Source organism: Crocodylus siamensis, chromosome 8 (assembly GCF_052110815.1).
Source record: "Crocodylus siamensis isolate JL-2025a chromosome 8, ASM5211081v1, whole genome shotgun sequence".
In the NCBI taxonomy this organism is placed as follows: domain Eukaryota; kingdom Metazoa; phylum Chordata; order Crocodylia; family Crocodylidae; genus Crocodylus; species Crocodylus siamensis.
In genome coordinates, this window is record NC_143402.1 from 75,898,917 (window position 1) to 75,917,116 (window position 18,200).

Sequence of the window (18,200 nt, forward strand, 5' to 3'; positions counted from 1 at the left end):
TCTCCTCCGAATCAAATCAGCTACCGAAGCTTTGCAAGCCCCTACTGCATATCACTGTGAGAAAAAAAAGTTTCGGCTTCAACTTGCAACAACAACACATCTTTCTAGCCAGCTTTCTTTTTTTTTTTGTAAACAATCAGTTTAAATTACTTGCATAGGTTCAGAGAAGGATCGGTCAGAATCTGCAAACTTTAGTTATAATATTATTGACTGTTCTGGAAAGTTAAAGAAATGTTACCTAATATTTTCCATAGATGATTTTACCACTCCACAAATTTAGAAGGAAGACACAGTATGGAAGGCTGGATTTCATGTTCGTTGCAATTTGGACCAGCAAAATACCAAATTAAATAGCTTTAATCTAGCAAACCTCACAATCACATGCTTAACTATAAGTGCATGAGCAGTCCTACCAATATCAATGGAACTATTTTCTTCTTAAAATTAAGCATGCCTTACTCAGCTGAGATTTGAGTGCTACAAATCTGGGAATACTAAGCTCTATATGAAGCAGCAGACTAAGCCAGGGGCGGGCAATTATTTTGGGCGGAGGGCCGCTTACCTAACTTTGGCAGGCTGTCGAGGGCCGCATAGGTAGCCCCGTCCCTTGACAGGTGCCCCGCACCCTGGTCACTATCTTGAGACCTGGTCTTTGGTCTCAAAACATTGGGACATTGGTCCCATGTCCCAGGGCCAGCACCAGTAGGGCCCAAAGCAGGACACAGGCTGGCAGGGGTCTGTGGAGCCAGGCTGGGCTGCACCAGCAGGGAGAAGGGGAGCTGGCCCAGCTCCATAGAGCCCCTGCTGGCTGGGACCCCACACTCCTGCCACCCTGCTCTGGTCCCTGCTGGCATTGGCCCTGGGACACAAGTGCAGGCCCTGTGTTCCCACTGGCTCCCCGCCCACTCACTCCCAGTGCTCCCCACCCCACGGTACAGGCGGGAGGCAGTGCACAGCTTGCTCACTGGCAGGGAAGAAGCTGGTGCTGAGTGCGGGAAAAAGCGGCCCCTAGTCCGCCCTGTGGCCGGCGCTCACAGCCCATGTGGGGCTCTCCTGAGCAGGAACAGGCAGCCCCATGCAGGCTGCAAGCAGCTGCAGCTCCAGCCTTGCCCCTAGAGGCTGTGCGCAGTGGCAGCAGCTGTGGCCCCCCCGCACGCTGCACTGGGCAGTGTTGGCTGCTGCTCCTGCTCCAGACAGCCCTGTGCGGGCTGCAAGCAGCTATAGCATGGAGCACCAGCCACAGGGTGGGGAAGAGCCACTTTCCTCTGCGCCAGGAAGGAGCAGGGAAGGGGCCCAGGAAAAAACTCAGCGTGGGGGGAGAAAAACAGCCCCTCCCCCCACCGTGGCCAGTGCTCCCTGCTGCAGCTGCTTGCAGCCCACATGGGGCTGCCCAGAGCATTTTTGACAGGGACCAAGGGCAGAGAAATATTAATTTTCTAAATTTTTTAGGGGTCCCGTGGGCCGGATAGAACGGCCCATGGGCTGTATTTTGCCCACCCCTGCTCTAAGCAAATAAGAAGTCTTTAAAACATGACAAGGTACTTGATTTTAAAAAAAAAGTAAGAAACAAAAGATACTGAATCTGTAGCATTTCCTACTCAAAGTGTAAAAAATAGAGTAAGCACCTCTGTAAACTCAGGTACCACGTGAAGGTAATGTTTGGGCTTCAGTGTATGTGACACTGAGAAGCTCCAGAACAACGGCAGGTAAGAAAACGGAATGATTTAGTAAGGCACCCAGTTATCATACTGACTACAGAAAATTAGCTTATTTATCCACATACCAAACTCATGTTATTCCTCCAAAATCAGGGACTGAAAAATCGGGGTGCATTTCTTAAGGAAACTAATTCTGAACAGTTTGGTTAAAAGAAAAAAATATGTTTTCTTCATTTTTCCTTCCCAAAACCAGGTGCATGTTTTAATGAGGGGTGTGCGGTATGTGAATAAATGCAGGACACTGGAAGCACACTGTCCTGAATGGGAAAGAACATGAGGTGAAAAAGTGGTAGTCATGTGCTGGAGAACTTGACTGCAATGCATCAATAGCAACACACACACACACTTACTGAGGATATTCCATAGAGGAAAAACAGAAGAAATATCACAAAGGAACTACTCAGGGGAAATAGTGAAGAGGCTGTTGCAATGACTGCCATAAGAACGGACATGACAAAAATCAAGGTTGTGTATAACAGAACCCAGGAAAGCCTAGAAAAAAGAGGGAAAAAAACCCAATGAAGATTCACAGACCAAATCATTAACAGATACAACAACAACAACATTAGCTAAATTATTATACTAGTCCAGAAAGCTGTACAAAAGGACAGGCATGGAATAAGCCAGAGCCCAAGCTGAAAGAAGTTCTTTTAAGTATAAATATTATTCTGAGCACCACTATTTTTACTTTAATACCAACTGTAGTGAGCATGGAAAACAACTGCTATGAATCATCTACGTTTTCTAATTGGCATAATAAATTCCCTAGTAGTTGAACTGAAACAAGGTAAGTGAGAAGTATTTTTCAATAATTAAAGTAATTCTATTTAAAATTTAATACACTTGTCAGTCCAGAACTCGGGTAAGGTAATAAAATACTCTTCTGTACAAGAAAAAAAAGAGGTTAAAAAGTCAGGGAGCACTTTCCTTCACAAAGAACAGATGCAGCCTGTGGATCTGTAATGTTTTACTTTGCTAATGACTCCACAGATTAGGTCTTTTACAATGCTTTACATTTTCAAAACATTGCATTAGACTTTCTCGAAGGCATATTATATTCATTTTAAGAATGAGCAGGGAGAGAAAATAAATAATAATGAAGGGCTTGCATCACAAAATGCCTGTAGCTAGGAGTCCCTATACAGGTCATTCACTTAGTATCTGATGAAGTAGACTGTCGCTTACAAAAACTCCTCTCTCTCATGAACCATTTAGCCCAAAGTCAGGCAGAAGGAGGAACAAGATGGCACCTTAGGGACTATCATGGCTAATCACCTCTCCACTGAAGCCATTGTAATGACTCAGCGGGGGAAAACGGACGACTCTTGGTTGTACCTGAATAAGACCCTATGGCAATGACCACTATTACTAAACACGCAAAACTAAGCCCCAAGTCATTTGTATCTGTATGTCCATTCCTGCAGTGCAATTAGCACAGCTGCAAAGATGAACAATTCAGAACTGCAGTACATAATACCCATCAGCATAGAGAATGCAGTTTAAAAACTAAACATATGGATCCCTGTTTTTTCAGTTTTATCACAATCATGTACTCCTAGTTTTGGGTTGGATGAATACGGCTGATGAACTCTGAAAAAGAGATCACGTGTCCCACTAATATAAAGAGAAGTGTTACAAAGCAGAATAATACGTCATATGCATAATGCAGCACTTAACTTACTCCCATCAAATCTGAAGTTTATTTGAGAAATATTTTTATTAAACTAGAAGCATTATAGTAGTATAATATGGCATGTTTTAAATGAAATATTATTATTGTAATTACTTTACAAAGGGGATTGACAAATGATGAAATTAAAGTGGAACAGAGCATGGGGACTTAACGAGGAGTCTATGATGCATGATAACTACACACATGCCTGCAATTACTCTTAATAAGTGACAGCTAATATGAAGCATTTTACCCCTGAATTTAGAGAGTTAAAATGTCTGTGTTAACTTGCTTCAATTCAATAATTTGCCTGGACCTACCCAGCGCCAGATTACTATTATATCATAAATATCTATCTTAAAAAGATTTAACAGTATCATCAGAAATAAACCAAATCAAAGCAGAGTTTACTATAAATCACTATGACATAACATTTACTGTACGTTTTAGAAAAAGAAAAAAGTTATACTCACATACCAAAAGGCAGTGTCATGAAGTCCTAGTATTTTTAAAAATTCCTTCAGCTTCCTCTCCTTTTCTGCCACAATGTGAATTGCCAAATAGTACCCGAAGGGAGAAAAGGCTATTACTAGGTAAATTAAAATGATTGCACGGGGAAAGTGGTCTATTTCCATAACCGCAGCCTCTCCCATAACAACAGCTTTTGTTAATTCCAGTTGTTCCCTGACTGAATGATTAGTCTTCAGCTAAGAAAATGTAAAGAAGACTTTAATTGGTTTTGCACTGAAAAAAAATGAAAAATGTATTTTTAATATACTAATGTAAGCTCTACAGTTAAGTTAATGACTGGAAAAACGTGATGAATAGGCCCACATGCTTTGAAAGAGACATGTCCTTATTTTCCCGCAAGTCACAGAATATCATAATCCAAAAAATGGGGGGGAGAGGGAGTGACTTCCTATGGGAAGCTGGAGACAGCAAATAAACAAAATGCAGTGATGCCCTCTTCCCACAAAAATGAGAATTACCATACCAGGAAGCAAGAAGGAATTGGTGAAAAAAGGGCCCATAACAAATATCTAGGAACAGTGCAACAGAGTAAATCCTACTGCAGTAGAAAGCTTTTAGGTTACATAATCATTAACTCCATCTTAGTAGGAAAAAGCTCTCACACTGCCAGATGTAGTCCAGCGTATTAATTTCTTTTATGGGAAGCAGATGTCCCAAAGGTTTGCTTCCTGTTTCTGCTAGTTCACAGGATGACAAAGCACTCATAGTGAGAAATGGCTCACCTGACGGGCTATTCACAGTGCAAACCAGAGGCAATATTCCAGCTAACATAAACACACATTTGGGCTAGCTGCAAGCTAATTAGTTCACACATGGACAGCAGTACAGCTATGGCATCATGGGCTGGACCAGGCTTTCTGGAACTCCAGGTAAAAGCTTGGTGGCTGAAATGTGGGCTGCCACAACAACACTGCTACTGGACCTGAGCAGCAATCACGTGCCTGGACTGCAACATAAATGTGCTCTCCATCTTACAGAAAGGCTAAAATCTCATCTTGTGGCCAATGCTGCATGTTCCTCTGTGAGAAGTTTTAGAAAATGTTTGTTTTTTTTAAAAAATCAGTGCAGTCCTCAGTGATAAATTTAAGTTTTCAGCCATGCAATTTGCCAATAGCAAGAAAGGCAGATACTGCCCTAGCGGTATTTTTACAGTACCCACTATATATATATACTGAGTACTGAAAAGCAACCAAAAATATTCCAATGGGATGAGTAATACTGCTTTTTAGAATCTCCAGAGGTAATTCTTGTTCTGAAAGGGTAGTATTTCATAAATACATATTCCCAGGTGTTCAAGCCCTGAGGGCTTGCTGCAGGAGTTTTCTAGGCATAGAGCTGTAGCTTAATAAAGGTATGCAGCTTACTCTGAAGTTTAAACACAGGGATCCAACAACAGTAATGGTTTTATTTCACATAAATGTAGCCTGTGTTAATTGGATAAATGCTATCTAAAAAGACTGGATCTAAACCAAATAGTTACAGTATTTCTGGAACAGAAATGCATGTTGTGGAATCAAGAACATCCCTGATTTCTTGCTAGCCAAAACTTCTAGTGCATTTATGCTTTCCATTCTCTGCCTTTACAAATCTATCAGACGGGGACACCTATCTTCCCAGCAACAAGGCGGACATTAAAATGTTCTCTCTTGTTATGACCAAGCATGTTCAAATGAATGAATGCTAAATTGCAATAAACACTAACATTAACTTAGTCAAAAAATTAAAGGATCAAATTTTATAACAGATTATTTATGGGCCAGAATACTCTGATATAATGGGAAAGAAAGATTTTAACTTGTTACAGTACATCAAACACCATTTTGCAGCCAACTGTTGGTGAGTGTAAATATTTTAATAACAGCCAGCATACACACATAACACTCATTTAGACATAAAAGGATTTACAAGCATGACTGCAATTCAGTTAGATGAGGATACTGGTTTGTGTTAATAAAAGACAAGATGTCTGATGCAAACCAATTTTAGTACACTTTATCTGTTAACAACACAAAACATTATTACAGACAAAATTCAAAGGATATTAACCTCTTTATTTCATTATGCTACTTATTTATATTTACCTGAATAATTGCAGCATCAATGCAAGATTGTAGAGCTGCAAATCCTGAACGCCAATATTCAACGGATTCACATCTGTTCAATGAACTGGAACAACTGGCTATAGAAAAATCAAAGACATTTTTAAAGCATATACCTGGAGTTGCTTTCTTTCTTTTTTTTTTAAATAACAATGTACAAACACCAATGATTGAGACAACTGCTTATTAATAATGTTAGAAAAACTTCAGTAAAGCAAAAAGCATATACAAAGTAATCTCATTTGCAACACTGCACTCAAAATGTACTTTTCCAAAGTAATCATAAAGCTAGAACAGAAGTTAAGATGCTAGAAAGTCTATAGCAGCTTTGTAAAAAAGATAATGGGATATGATGATGAGCCACAGGCTAATCCCTCAGCCTCTCTGAGCAATGCAGGCCGGAAAAAATTGAAAACAACTATTCTATAATATGGATTGGAAAGCCTGCAGTATTATTTTAATGAAAGAACAAATCACTTTGAAATATATGCAAGTATGAAAAGGATTCCAAGCCACGGAATGCTAGGTGATCTGCATATGGACCCAGAAAGACAAGGAAATGAAATAGTGAGAAGTCAATTCCACAATATTTTCATGACAGATTATTAATTTATGAAAAACTTACTGACATACCAACTGACACACATATACAAAGTCCAGATTTATCATTTCTCTGGTGATGTTAAAGACAAGAGAAAAAGGAGGGACAAGGTGTATCTATCTTCCAAGTGACACCTACTTCTGTTGAAGAAGCTAACTTTTAGCTCAAATGCTGAGGAGGCTGCCAGCTCTTCTTACATTTCACCTGCATTGTATTTTTCAGTTTCCCAGGAAGTAGACCTCTGCATGAATTGTTGGTCCTACTGAAGGCAATGTAAACAGTCTCATAGGCTTAATAGACAAATTCTTCCCCCTCATCTTTTCTACACTTGTGAAGAGCTTCATAACAAATGTGCTCCATGATGCCATCAGGTTATTACCAACACAGAAAGAAGATCATCTATTGCTTTAGTCTTCCCTAGCACTGTTCATAAATACAGGGGAAAAAACCTACACTTTTTTGTGGAAGGTTCCTGGTCTAAACTCCAGTCCAGCACACCACCCCAAAGAGATTTTCTTGCTTTCATACTGTTTCATTGACACTATCACCATCTTTGATAATGCCGTCAGGTGTTGTCACACCACATGAGGTAGCAAAACTTGTATTCAGCGTCACACGAAAACTAGGTCAAAGCTTCCTAGTTCAAGTCCTTAAAAACAATTAGCACGTGTATTTTACCTCTTGATTCCATGTAAATGGAAGACATTGTGACAGCATTAGGAAATCTAAGCTGGTAGGACATTGAATCTTTGAAAACTATGCCCACAAAGTTTGATGATTTAAACATGCTAGCATCTTGTAATTCTTCTTCACTTAAATATTCTTCCGTAATTATGCCTGAAAAACAGAAGATGAATAGCTGTGGGAATTAAGTGGGACAGTGAAATGAAACCAAGAGTGTTTCAGCGGCTCTATGTTTTTAGTAAATGCTATATTATTATATTGATTGCATTATTGTGCTACTGATTTCCATGGAGATGACTATAAGTCTCAGCATTTGATGAACTGTTTAAGGAAGACGACACGTAATAATGGAACATGAAATCTTGCAGTTACACAGAAGGGTTTATTGCTGCCACATATCACTAGATCATAGACTGCATTAGGCAGAAGATGAATCAGCAAAATGGGATACTCAAAGAAAATAGCGTTTCTTATAGTACGTCTGATTCTCTTTCCTGTGGCAGTCATACATCAGTTTGTACCGAAACACCACCCCAGCAAAAAATATATTCAAAGTGTTGTTTTTTTTAATGAGAGGAGAAGGGAATGGACGTCACTGCTAGTAGCACAGCTGTGTCAGCAGCATAACAGCAGCACAACTGATGTGGTTTTTTTTTTTAAACAAATCATGTTCAAAACCAAGCACATGATACAGTGCTCACCAATACCATCACTGCTACTCAAGTCACTACTTCTGTAATAGCAACTAGGACCCAAGACTGAAAGCCCTAACTAAAAATAGCTGTAAACTGAAACCATCTTCTTGCACTGACCACAGGAGGTCAAGTAGAATAGCAGTCAGTACATCTATTGACTAATGCGGGGTGACCATCTTTTTTTGTCTGCTGAGGCCTGATTCTAAAACTTTCTCTCAAATAGGCAATACTTTATTTCCTATTGAACTTGTGTGAGAAAGGGTAACTTATTTAGGAAAGGGCTACAGCATGTTACTAGTAAAGGGAAGCTCCTTTAAGATATGCAGGAAGGGATTTTCCTGTTCCTTATCTATTCTGTTCACTTTATGGACCTGCTGAGTACAAGTTTCATGAGTCACACAAGTGTAACAATTCTGCAGTTCCCAACACAATACTACAAACAAGGATGTGAGATGAACCTGGAAGAACAAAAATGCATAGGTTTATAATACCTACCGTCTGCGAAGAAATCAGAATCCACTTTCTGCATGATCCTTCTTGTCATATTGGTCACTGGGGTATATCCAAGAATGAAATCGACAAGCATGGAAGTGTCAAGAGAACCAAGATCTGTGTCAGGCACCGCGCCATATTTTCTATTAGGATGCATCATGCTCATTAATATTAGCCAAAATAAAAAGAATAGCGGAAACAGGATTTCCTGCACGAAAGATAACAAGACAATGATATGAGACAATTAAGAAGAGCAATAACAGGAACTCTCACCAAAATCTGATTTATAATTTTATTTACAATTAAATTGCAAAGCTTTTTGAATGTTCTTCATTTTACCAATGATGGTTTTTCAATTATAGTGGCTTTTGTAGCACTAGAGCATGATTTTGCTAACCCGAACACAATAGGAGTTGAGATACAAGTGAACAATCCTAACTGCTGGGAACTTACAAACCAAACATCAGTGTTGTAGCCAGCAAGACTGGATGCAGCTGAAGGCAGAACTGATTTTTCAAATTATTTCCTACGTACAACACTTTAAATGTGTGTATGCACATATGTAAGTAGGTGTGTGCGCGCATGTGCACAAGTGTAGAAGTTTGGATCTAGTGTTCTAGTTATATTTTGGTCCTCATACCAAGGTTACGCATATGGATACACAAAATCATGTCATTATCAGACAGAAGATTATAGCTGTGTTTCTGGATTCTAATTTGTTCGTTCACATCCTGTGTAAAACTGAGTAAGTCACTACCTTGTCTGCAACTATAGGCATTAGCAGCCCCCACCATCCACACCTGCATATTAGATGGCTTCATTAATTTTTTAATAGAGTACTTCAACATTCTAGGATGAATGATGCAACACTCGCCCAAAGTATTATGCTATCCTCAAGGTATATCTTTGATTGCTCAAACTGTGCTTAAAACTACTCCTGACAGGCAGTTCTGTTAAGCTAAATATCCGTATCACTTAATTATTCTTGGTATACAGAATACAAAGCCAAGTTTAGAACAGTCACTTGTGTCTATGTAAATGTGCACAACAATAAATAGTGTTACTTAATCTTGATTTGTTAGTCTCGGGTACTCAAACTTCAGCTGGCCCATGGGGCCGTGTCATTTGGCCCACAGGGTTTCCCTCAGGTCTGGAAATTTTGCAGGACAGGATAGTGGCAATTAACACTGCCATCACTCCTCTGTTGGCAAATTTCCAAGCCCTGAGGGCCAGAGAACATGGTCCTGTGCATGATCCAATCCTAGGCACAGAGCTGAGGCCACACACCAGGTTAGCACCGCTGACCCTCAAATTGATCCTGCACTACTTGTCTGGCCTGCAGAGCTCAAAGTTTGGGCCCTACTATTTTAGTTAACTTTCTAGAGAGTTTAACTGACAAAGGAACTGAACTTGCCATAGTGCCACATAAAGGCAGTTTGCCAGGCTGTTTTCTGTGTATGTTAAAAACTATAATACATTTGAAACTAAAGAATCACAAGAACATTTCTAAAGAAGCCTATTTATTTCAAACCCTGCCTCAGGCCAGTCAGCTATCCCCTCAAGCTGTGACAACACATACAAAAACTACTTCTCTCTCTAATTCTGCCAGATTTTCCAATTTAAACCATGAAAGATATGGGCCCAACAACCAGCAAATGAGCACTTAATTTACCTGTACACTGCTTTTTTTTGTCCTGCATTTAACAAGGTAGTTCTTGAACAAGAGAGCTTTGGTTTGCCTCCATACCCCTGTCTCTTTTGGAATTTCCACAGCCATTTTCCAGGCCTGTTAAAACAATACAAAACATCTGAAGTGACAAAGTGCTGAACCTGTTAGGATTAAAAAAAAAATCAAATAAAAACGTGCCAGCTAATTATATTGTTTTACTCCATGGATAAGCTGCTTCCCATTATACATGCTAGATTGCCTATTACCGTAAGAAGCTGTCAGCACAGATTCACATTGTACAGTTATATAACTCAGATGTCAAAAAATGGGCTGCCTTGTGGCCTGGGCATTGCAATAAAGCTTTTTTGAGAAAGGCTTCTTGTTAAAGAAACTAAATCTCTATAATCCTTAGAGTTAAGAATTAACATCACTTAAAATATAAAGCAAGGGGAAAATAATGCAGTGAGAAAGACTTGACTCTAACAAGTCTGAAGCAATACCCCCAGGTGATGTGAACTACCCTCTGAATTACAGCAGCAGAGCCACTCCAAAGTCTACTGATAAAAAGACAGTTTTGTTTACTATTGCATGATGATCAAATACACAAGAACAAAGAGGGACTCATCACATTATGAAAACCATGTGATCTGCTGTTAGTACCATCTTACCAGCCTGAATTCTGGGAAAGCATCAGTGCTTTTTATTTTAATAACTGGATCCCTCATTAGACTGACCTATGAGTTATATAATGCTGGTGTGCTGTCCTTTGAAGAAATGGATTTGAAGAGGCAGCTTCAGAGGCTTCCACGACATACCTAGTCTAGCAACCTGAATACAGGCTGAAGAATAGACCTGGGTTTTAATCCCAGTTCTTGCTGTGAGACTTTGGATAATTCAATCTCTGTGTATCTTAATTTTTCCAGTTGTGAAACAGGAATAATAATAGTTACCTGCATAAACAAAAATATTCTGAGAATTAGTTTATGTTTGTGTACCACTTCAAAGAAATAAACTATGCTAAATAAATACCCTAACCATCCCTTTCTCCTTGGTCCCACGGTGGGTTAAAACATGAGGTGACACAGAATCCTTGGATGGAATTTTAAGTACATAACTTAGATCCGTAACCTCCTATTTATGGCACTATAGATTCATAGCATGTCGGTCCTCAGACAGAAGAAGGCTGGAAAGGGCTGGGACAATGCCAGAAAGGCAAAAACCTTGCCATTTCTACACAAGGGAATCAATTCAATTTTCTAACCATTTCTTTAGGAAAAAAGAACACCATGGGCAGCTGGTCTTACCCCAAGTGCATACCATAAATGTCTGTCATATCAAGGTGCTTTGTAGATAAATGCAGTCATTCCTAAGGCTCTATACCAGACATCAGTACAGATTTTGTATGAGAACCAATTCATAATGATGTACCAAGTGTATAGTCCATACACTACCATACTATTATTGTTATAAGCATAGGTAAATATTTTTGGTTGCTGTACATTCAAAGCTTAGGCAACAACACCCGTTTACTCTCCTAACTTGTAGACAGACATCTGGCTGTTTACAGCTTCTATGCTGCATCATTATCACATGGAAGTTTACTTTCTACAATGCAGAGGTCATCTGATCAAGGTAACACACTCCACTAAGCTGAAGCTGGCTTATTACTATAAAAGTACAGTGGCACTGAAACATTTAGTAAAATGATCTATTCATAGGCAGACATTCATGTCACACTATTACTTTATAAGGGGAGCGTGGGGAGGCAAAAAAAAAAAAAAAAAATCCATGCTCACTACTTATTTAGGCTCCACCCTTGAATTCAAATATATCCAGGCTTTTGTACAGTGCTTCATTGACTTCACTGGGTTTCCAGGTGAGCATAAAGGTTCACCCATGTAGAATCAGTTGCAGTAGCAGGTCCTTAAAGGGTCATATTTTTTTAAATCCAGAAAGTTCAGTTTCATAGACAGATTCCATCCAGAGTCAAAGCAAATCCTTCGTCCTCTACATTTCAAGTACTTCTAGGTCTTAAAAGAAAAGAAAAAAACAAAACAAAACAAATTATTTAAATATCAACCCATGTTAATAATTAATTCCTAGGGGAAAAGCAAGCAGATTTAATTTCTCTGGAGATTTTCAAGTCAACTGCCTTAAAACAATGAAAATATATAGTGCTGTGACAAGATAAAAATGCAGTTGCTGTTTACAGACGGTGAAGTGAAAATGAATGTGTCTCTTCACACAACGTGTATTCATTAGCGTATGCATTTTCACTGTTTGACATTCAGGAACAGAATTAAAAGGACGCATTGCAAAAACTATTGGATCTCATAAGCACTTACACATACAAGTAGGTCCAGAGACTTGTACACTGTACATCTGCCTAAGGGCTACCACTGCATTGCCCCCCACTTTACATTTTACTGTTTTAAGATGCATAACAATAGAGCCTATAGTTTCGCAGCATGCTATTTAAGGTTAGTTTTCACCGTTAAGTTTTCCTACCCAGTAAAAATATTTCCACGTATGCAACACATTGCATCTATGCACTGATTCACTCTAATCCATTAGAGATTCACGGAAATAAATAAATAAAATAGCATTAATTTACTTCCTATTATTAAATGTAGTAAGATGTTCTCAGGATGACTGAATTTAACTTCCCTGAGACTATAGAAGGACCATGCTACACCCTGGTGGAAAATGCAAATTTTCAGAAGTCCACCAACAGAAATATGAATATGAATATGTACGATGAAGGAAAAAATGCGTCCGCTGTCAGGACATTTATATGAAAGGCCTAAATAAATGCTATTTTATATCATTAGCCTAAGTAAATAGACATTTGTACTAATTTAACCTCATTTGGGATGAAATAAATATTTCTCATTTAAAAATTATGTCTATTTTTATGTCTACTTTTAACCTAAGAAGACATAAATGGAAAGGCTCTTTGCCAGCAAACGCCCTTTACAACCATAGCCACTTCCTTACAGTCTTCACCGATAAGAGGAGTGGTTCAAAAACAAGACAACCTGTGGGTACTTCGAACAAAGCACTCTCTGGGAAAATGATCCTTTTGTTAGTTTCTTGCCACGGATGGCATACAGACACTTATTTCAACACAGCAAAACAACAGCCATTGTGCTTAGATGGACAGTATAGCTACCAGGTAAGATTTTTCTTGAAATACATCTGCTAGGACGGTCATCCTAGAAGCCAGTCCGGTTGTCTTCGGTTTCATATCAACAGAGGACATAGGACAACCTGACTGTCCTCAATGACGGCCATCCTATGATAGAGACTTGATCTCTGTCTTCTATTGACATGAAACCGGATGCCTTCATGTCCTCTATTTCTGTCTTGGAAAAATAATCTTGAAGAGAAAAATAAAGGACATGAAGGTGTTTGGTTTCGTATCGATAGATGACGGAAGTCAAGTCTCTATCATAGGGTGCCCATCATCGAGGACAGTCCAGTTGTCCTCTATTGATACCAAACCCAATGCCCTTATGTCCCCTGTTCTTCTCTTCAAGATTATTTTCTCTTCAAGATTATTTTTCAAGAGAAAAACAGAGGGCATCAAGGCGCTGGGTTAGAGAGTAGAAGATAACCAGGCTGTCCTCGACGACAGCCACCCTAATGTCTGCCCGTGACCTTTCCACACCAAACGTCGCATCCAAACTTCAACCTTGTTCCTTAATGCTGAAAAGGAAAGTAAAGGGTGAGCCTAAAGTGGCTTGTCAAGAGAAAAACAGGATATAAAGTTGTCCAGTTTCATATCAATAGAGGACAAGCAGGCTGTCCTCGATGACAGCCACCCTCTGACAGAGACTTGACCTCTGTTCTCTATTGATATGAAAACCAATGCCTTTATGTCCTCTATTTTTCTCTTCAAGATTATTTTCCAAGGGAAAAAGGGAGAACATAAAGGCATCCGGTTTCATATCAATAGAGGACAACCAGGCTGTCCTCGATGATGGCCACCCTAATGTCGACCCATGACCTTTCCATATCAAATGCCGCATCCAGACTTGACCTCTGTCTTCTATCGATACCAAACCCCACGCCTTGATGTCCTCTATTTCTCTCTCGAAGATTATGTTCTCTTCCAGATTATTTTTCAAGAGAAAACCAGAGGACATCAAGGCATGCAGCTTGGTATCCACACAGGACGGAGGGCAAGTCTCTGCCATAGGATCATCGAGGGCAGTCCGGCTGTCCTCTATAGATACGAAACCCGACGCCTTTATAGCCTATTTTTCTCTTCAAAGATGACTTTCTCTTCAAGGACGTTTTTCAAGAGAAAAACGGAGGACATCGAGGTTTGGTATCAATGGAGGACAACCGACGGCCACCCCGGTGTGATCTTTCCGCAGCAACTCCGACCTGGCTGACACGCCGCGAAGGGCTGAATCGGGAGAGGCTCAAAAGCAGCAGCCGAGTGAAAAAACAAGGCAGACACATGTACGACCCGCGTTTCGCCCTCCCCGGCGGCCGGCACCGCCGCTACCTCCCCTCAGCCCCGGGGCCGCAGTGATGGCGCCGGCGCCACCCCGACCCCCGCGCTTACCGCCGCAGCGCCCCGCTCCCGCTCCCGCTCCCGCCGCCTCGGGCTCGGCTCGCCGCGGCTCGGCCTCCCGCCGCGCCGCGCCGCCCCCGGGGCGGGGCCTCCCCTCAGCTCCGCCCGGCCCGCGCCTCACCCGCCGGCCGGGCGGCGGTAGGCCGCGGCGCCGCGACCCGTGTTGACAGCTCCCCCCCACGGCCTCGGCCCCACAGGACGTTGGTAGCTGGGCTAGGGCAGGCTTCTCCAGCCGCTTCCTAAGGAGCGGGGAGTTTGACACCAACACCACCACGGCCGCCGCCACTGTGGGAGCTTGCCATTGCACCGCTGCTCACCGTCCTCACACGCCCAACATGAAACCGGAGGCCTTTATGTCCTCTGGTAGTCTCTTCGAGAGAAAGGCATCTGGTTTCGTATCTTTAAAGGCCAGAGTAGCAGAAAACCAGACTGTCCTCTGTGATGGCCGCCCTACCCAAAACTCAGCTTCCAAAATTTAACCTCAATCGTCAAGTCCCTACGATGGCCTCCTTCCCTCCCAGAGCCATCGGATACTCCCCAAGTTCAGGCAGGCATGGGACGTTTGCCCCCAGAGTCTCCAATTAGAGAGAAATCTTCAGGAGACGGCTGAGAGACACCCAGGAGATAAAAGATAGGGTGTGAATTAAATATTAAACGTTGAATCTGCATTAATGCAGTGGGTCTACAGCAGCTCTACCCCTTTCGGTGGTGACCCCACTAGCGCTCGCACTGGGGGTTAGCTTTAGGGCTGTTTGGCCCCGCAAAATGTAGTGGGAGCAAGCTCCACATAAAAATCAAGGTGCTGATCCCCAAGTTCATCTCTTTTAATCCTGAGGCAGATCCCTGAGTTCATGATTTTTAATTCTGCCTTGTCTACAGCCAGCTCCTGGGGTTGGAGCACTGCAGGGAGGCACGGCAGCAAGAGAGAGAGTTTGCCGGGGCTTTAGCAGATGGGGCAAGATGGACCCAGCAAATGGCAATTGTTGAGGTTTAGTCCTCTACATAGATGCAGGCTGGCATCCTGGACATTGCTGCTGTCCCAGCTCTAAGAACGTAAGAATCGCCATTTACTGGGTCAGACCATAGATCCATCTGGCCGAATTTCCTGTGTCATGCAGCAGCTGAGGGTGGATGCTGAAAGAGAGCGTGAACTGGGTATGACCTGGTTCCCTCCATCATTGTTCTTCTCCCACTTGCAACCTCCAGCATTTAAGGTCTATAATTCAAACGCTCCTGCCCTGACTCCTGTGCTCAATAGCTACTGATGACCTTTCCTCCAAGAAGGCATCTAATCCCATTTTTAATCTAGGTAAACTGTCCACTTCCACAACACCTGGTGGCAGGGAGTTCCCAAATGCACTGCTCTATCACCCCCACAACGAAGCCATCATAAGGGTGGAGAGTAACAACTCCCACCCTCAACAAAAATAATTTAGGGACTGCATTTATTTTGTCAGCAGTCATCCCACTCTTTTACCATACTCCTCTCCTTCATTAGTCAGGTCTGTCGTGAACTTACGTTAGGATGCTATTAATGGGTTTCTGTTAAAAGTTAAGATGCATTTCATAGAAACAAGCTAGTTAGCATTGCTGTTAGCCCAAATTGAGGCATTTATTTTATAATGCTGGCTTGCATTTCTCTTCCTGGGGAAAATGATTAACGGAGGAACTGGATAAAATGCCGTTAGCAAGATCTCTAAGTTAAGTGGGATAGCAAAGCCAAAAAAACTGCTTACCCTTTCCTTGCCTTCTAGTGAAGCTGTCATGTCCATGATACTGCAGAAATGTGATTGTGAGAGCACGACTACGGGGTGTGAGCTGAGACATATTACACAGGAAACTCTACGCGTACCTGCCCTCCCCACACAGCTTTCCTTAGAAGCACTTCCTAGCTGGCAACACTGAAAACCTTAGCTGAAAGGCCAGAAGCAGATGCAATGGCTGAAAAAGATCCCTACCCCCACCACTTTTTTTTGTGCACAGCCTATGGGTGCGGTGTGCATATCGTAAGTATATCCTAAAGCAAGAGGAACAGCTTTTTATGTCTGCGATTCTACCATTGTTGTTTGGGGAAACTGATAGCAGTTGACTTTGGGGAGACATGAGATGATGAAGTCATGCTCCGACACCAACAGCTCAGCTTACAAACAAAGACATGTATGTCGCTAGCCTCAAGGCTCAAAAACCAAAAGGCTGAATGATTCTTTTATTTTTTAAACATGCTCATTTTGAAGCTAATCTCATGTTTCTGTGGAGCCCAACTTGGGAGATTTCAGCTGCAGCTGGCAATACAGCAACTGTAATTAGAGAGGTATAATCTTCAGTTGCCCGTGTGTGATTTTTGCAAGTGATGGGCTCGGTCCTGTTACATATTGAGCACCTATAACCCACATGGTAAAATCCTGCCCTGCTGCAGTCAATGCTTTGCAATAGGATTAAAGTAAGGCCAAGATTTCACTCGCTGACTACAGTGAGTGCAAAAGGGCATACTGCAGCTTGCAGAATCTGATTCCAAAAACACATCCCAAATACCGCAGTGTCTGCTAATGAGATCTTCCTCCACTAGATGTCCTCAAAGAGAAGACATGATTAGAAGTACAGTATTGTAATGAACAGCTTCCAAGTCAATAACACTTCACCATCATTATAAAATCGCTTAATGAAAGTCACATGTGCCTGGGTCTTCAAGTCCAACCCCCTGCTACTGCAGGCCACCATGCAAGAATTCTTCAGAAGCTGTTCCAATGTCCTTTAAAAAAAATAGGTAGGTTTTTGTGCCTTCAGTGTCATACAAAACATGTCATTGGTAATAATGCCAAGCAATAACAGTAAGATAGCATGTAAACAGTTTATCTACCTAGGAGGTAACAAGATGTGGGGCTAGCTGAGAGCTAGAAACCCTTGGCCACTTTAGGGTCTGTTGTCAATTTTTGTCTCATGGGAGACATTTGGAAGACGTGCAAGAAGGATATTTATATAGCGGTTGATACCCTTTAGTTAATCTCAGGCTTGGTTCCCCTGGGGGAAAAACAGTTCAAAAGGTTGCTACCTTCATTATCATCCCATCCAAGCACCAAATTAACAGCACCTGAAAAATGAATGGTGTCCAAGAAGCACTTGATATCACCTCTCATTAAAGATGGCGACATTTAAAGGGGATCAAAAGAAAGGAGAAAAGAAAAATCCCTGCTGCCTTTGAGACAAGAAAGCATGGAAAACAGAGTCACAGGGTGAGGCAATATGACATAATACATGTTCTCATCTCAATTAGCAGAGCAGCCAGGGTAACACCCACACTGGGCGTTGCAATGTGCTAAAAACATGGCATGATGTAAGATGCTGTACATACAGTGCGTGCGGCAGTACATCTGCACAACAGGTGAGGTAAAAAAACAAAAACATTTGTCAAATAATTAGCACTTCTGGTGTACAGTCTTTGCATCTTCAAAGCACT

At 41.5% G+C, this 18,200-nt stretch overlaps 1 protein-coding gene across 4 annotated transcripts in view; it reads right to left on the reverse strand.

Annotated features, from left to right (window-relative positions):
• The window catches only part of ABCA5 (ATP binding cassette subfamily A member 5), a 53,111-nt gene extending 38,291 nt beyond the window's left edge, over positions 1-14,820 (reverse strand). For 2 of the 4 annotated variants that reach the window (XM_090059393.1, XM_090059390.1), the window contains exons 1-9: positions 14,738-14,820; positions 11,958-12,191; positions 10,896-11,111; positions 10,165-10,278; positions 8,496-8,700; positions 7,300-7,458; positions 6,003-6,100; positions 3,868-4,097; positions 2,069-2,210 (exon numbers count right to left, since the gene is read on the reverse strand). In XM_090059393.1, the coding sequence (XP_089915519.1) occupies positions 2,069-2,210; positions 3,868-4,097; positions 6,003-6,100; positions 7,300-7,458; positions 8,496-8,700; positions 10,165-10,269 (939 nt within the window). In that variant the 5' untranslated portion in view covers positions 10,270-10,278; positions 10,896-11,111; positions 11,958-12,191; positions 14,738-14,820. Of the gene's footprint in view, positions 1-2,068; positions 2,211-3,863; positions 4,098-6,002; positions 6,101-7,299; positions 7,459-8,495; positions 8,701-10,164; positions 10,279-10,895; positions 11,112-11,957; positions 12,192-14,737 lie in introns of those variants that run through there. The other 2 variants (XM_090059391.1, XM_090059394.1) reach the window with 2 other exon arrangements.
• Positions 14,821-18,200: the final 3,380 nt, after the last annotated feature.